This window comes from Nerophis ophidion, linkage group LG05 (genome assembly GCF_033978795.1).
Source record: "Nerophis ophidion isolate RoL-2023_Sa linkage group LG05, RoL_Noph_v1.0, whole genome shotgun sequence".
NCBI lineage: Eukaryota > Metazoa > Chordata > Actinopteri > Syngnathiformes > Syngnathidae > Nerophis > Nerophis ophidion.
The window spans coordinates 1,196,568-1,199,432 of NC_084615.1; the positions used below are offsets into that span (position 1 = coordinate 1,196,568).

General features: G+C 46.9%; 1 protein-coding gene across 2 annotated transcripts in view; it reads right to left on the reverse strand.

The window, feature by feature from the left end:
* glod5 (glyoxalase domain containing 5) overlaps positions 1–2,615 on the reverse strand; it is a 12,909-nt gene extending 10,294 nt beyond the window's left edge. For both annotated transcript variants that reach the window (XR_009806719.1, XM_061899668.1), the window contains exon 1: positions 2,473–2,615. Coding sequence is in view for 1 of the 2 variants with exons in the window: in XM_061899668.1 (XP_061755652.1) it covers positions 2,473–2,529 (57 nt within the window). In the remaining variant the exon portion in view is untranslated. The remainder of the gene's footprint in view (positions 1–2,472) is intronic.
* Positions 2,616–2,865: the final 250 nt, after the last annotated feature.

The window sequence follows — 2,865 nt, forward strand, 5'->3', positions numbered from 1 at the left end:
AGGAAATGGGGTAACATTGCTCTGGTATGAAAAGGGGTAGGATTAAATAAGCTCTGCTTCTTTCTACTCCTTTTCGGACGTGCTGGAAGGAAACAACTGAAATTGTGTGCTACATTACATTCTATCGTACGTATGTTCGAAATAAACTGAAACTGAATTGATTGGCAACACTAAATGGGCCCTAGTGTGTGAATGTTGTCTGTCTATCTGTGTTGGCCCTGTGATGAGGTGGCGACTTGTCCAGGGTGTACCCCGCCTTCCGCCCGATTTTAGCTGAGATAGGCACCGGCGTCCCCCCGACCTCAAAGGGAATAAGTAGTAGAAAATGGATGGATGTTCTTTGACAGAGAACAAGGAAATGGGATAACATTGCAATGGTATGAAAAGGGGTAGGTTATTTAAATAAGATGTGCTTCTTCCTTCTCCTTTTCGGACGTGCTGTAAGGCAGTGTTTTTCAACCAATAGTGTGCCGTGAGAAACAGTCTGGTGTGCCGTGGGAGATTATGTAATTTCACCTAATATTTTTTGCAAACCAGTAATTATAATCCGCAAATAATGTGCCATTGTTGAGTGTCTGTGCTGTCTAGCCATGTAATAATACCCTTTCATATCAGTAGGTGGCAGCAGGTAGCTAATTGCTTTGTGGATGTAGGGAACATGGTTTGTTGTGGTGATCACAATATGCAGACGACAGCCAGAGGCAGTCTAAGAAAAGGCATTGAAGATTAGGGATGGCTATGCAAAACGAAACTAAAACTGAAGTGGCTGCAGAGAAAACAAAAACAATATGCTGGACGACAGCAAATACTTACAGCGTGTGGAGCAGCAGACGGCGTCCACAAAGTACATCCGTACATGACATGACAATTAACAACAAAATAGGAGCGCAAGACAAGAACTAAAACACTACACACAGGAAAACAGCAAAAAACTCAAAATAGGTCACGGCGTGATGTGACAGGTCATGGCAGTACACCTACTTTGAGACAAGAGCTATAGTGATGCATGCTTGGTTATGGTTTGAATTTATATCCAACAAATGCGAGAACAACTTGTTACTGTCCGTTTCGACTGCTGAGTTTCATTTTTTAATGTTTTCTGCTAGTGGTGTGCCTTGGGATTTTTTCAATGAAGAAAATGTGCCTTGGCTCAAAAAAGGTTGAAAAACACTGCTGATAAGGAAACAGATGGAATTGTGTGATACATTACTTTGTCACCCATTCTGTTCAGAACTTTTATGGACAGAATTTCTAGGCACAGTCAAGGCGTTGAGGGGTTCCGGTTTGGTGGCCACGGGATTAGGTCTCTGCTTTTTGCTTCATCTGGCCGGGATCTTCAGCTCTCACTGGATCGGTTCGCAGCCGAGTGTGAAGTCCGAGTCCATGGTTCTCGCCCGGAAAAGGGTGGAGTGCCATCTCCGGGTTGTGGAGGAGACCCTGCCCCAAGTGGAGGAGTTCAAGTACCTAGGAGTCTTGTTCACCAGTGGGGGAAGAGTGGATGGTGAGATCGACAGGCGGATCAGTGCGGCGTCTTCAGTAATGCGGACGTTGTATCGATCCGTTGTGGTGAAGAAGGAGCTGAGCCGGAAGGCAAAGCTCTCAATTTACCGGTCGATCTACGTTCCCATCCTCACCTATGGTCATGAGCTTTGGGTCATGACCGAAAGGATAAGATCACGGGTACAAGCGGCCCGAATGAATCTCCCCTAGAGATAGGGTGAGAAGCTCTGTCATCCGGGAGGAACTCAAAGTAAAGCCGCTGCTCCTCCACATGGAGAGGAGCCAGATGAGGTGGTTCGGGCATCTGGTCACCCGAACGCCTCCCTAGGGAGGTGTTTAGGGCACGTCCAACTGGTAGGAGGCCACGGGGAAGACCCAGGACACGTTGGGAAGACTATGTCTCCCGGCTGGCCTTGGAACGCCTCGGGATCCCCCGGGAAGAGCTAGACGAAGTGGCTGGTGAGAGGGAAGTCTGGGCTTCCCTGCTTAGGCTGCTGCCCCCGCGACCCGACCTCGGATAAGCGGAAGATAATGGATGGATGGATTACATTGTATCGTACGTATGTTCGAAATAAACTGAAACTGAATTGATTGGCAAAAATAAATGGTCCCTAGTGTGTGAATGTGAGTGTGAATGTTGTCTGTCTATCTGCGTTGGCCCTGCGATGAGAATACGACATGTCCAGGGTGTACACCGCCTTCCGCCCGATTGTAGCTGAGATAGGCTCCAGCACCACCTCGCGACCCCAAAAGGGACAAGCGGTAGTAAATGTCTGGATGAATTGAACTGAAATTATCATTATACCTGAGGATTAGCGTCCTGTTAGCAATTCATAGACTAGCCGCGCCGCTAATTACTTGAATGCACTTTTGATTAAAGGAGGTTGACGTATTCAGCGAAAGTTACACAGACAGGGTGGCTGTTTTTTATGTCGTCTTCCTGCAGTAAATGTTCACCATGACATACATTACCTGAAGTGTAATCTTGCGGACGCTCCAAAGGCGACTAGCGGCTTTACGAAGTGACATTTTCGGTGTGGCACAAACACTTCCGTGTTCGCCTACGTCACTCCTACGTCACTACGTCAACCCTCAGTGCTGAACTCCTCAATATTTGCACCTGGCTCGCTGACAACAAGCTATCCATACACTTAGGTCAAACGGAATCCATCCTATTTGGGTCCCATATCAAACTTAAGAAGGTCAGTGACTTCACTATAAAAGTGGGTGACATTGTTATCACCAGGAAGGATGACATCACCTACCTAGCTTCCATTCTAGAGGCTAATCTTTCCTGTGATAAAATGGCAACCAAGGTGATCAAAGAACGAGATTCCTCTACAGAATCTCCTCTCTGGTCAACAA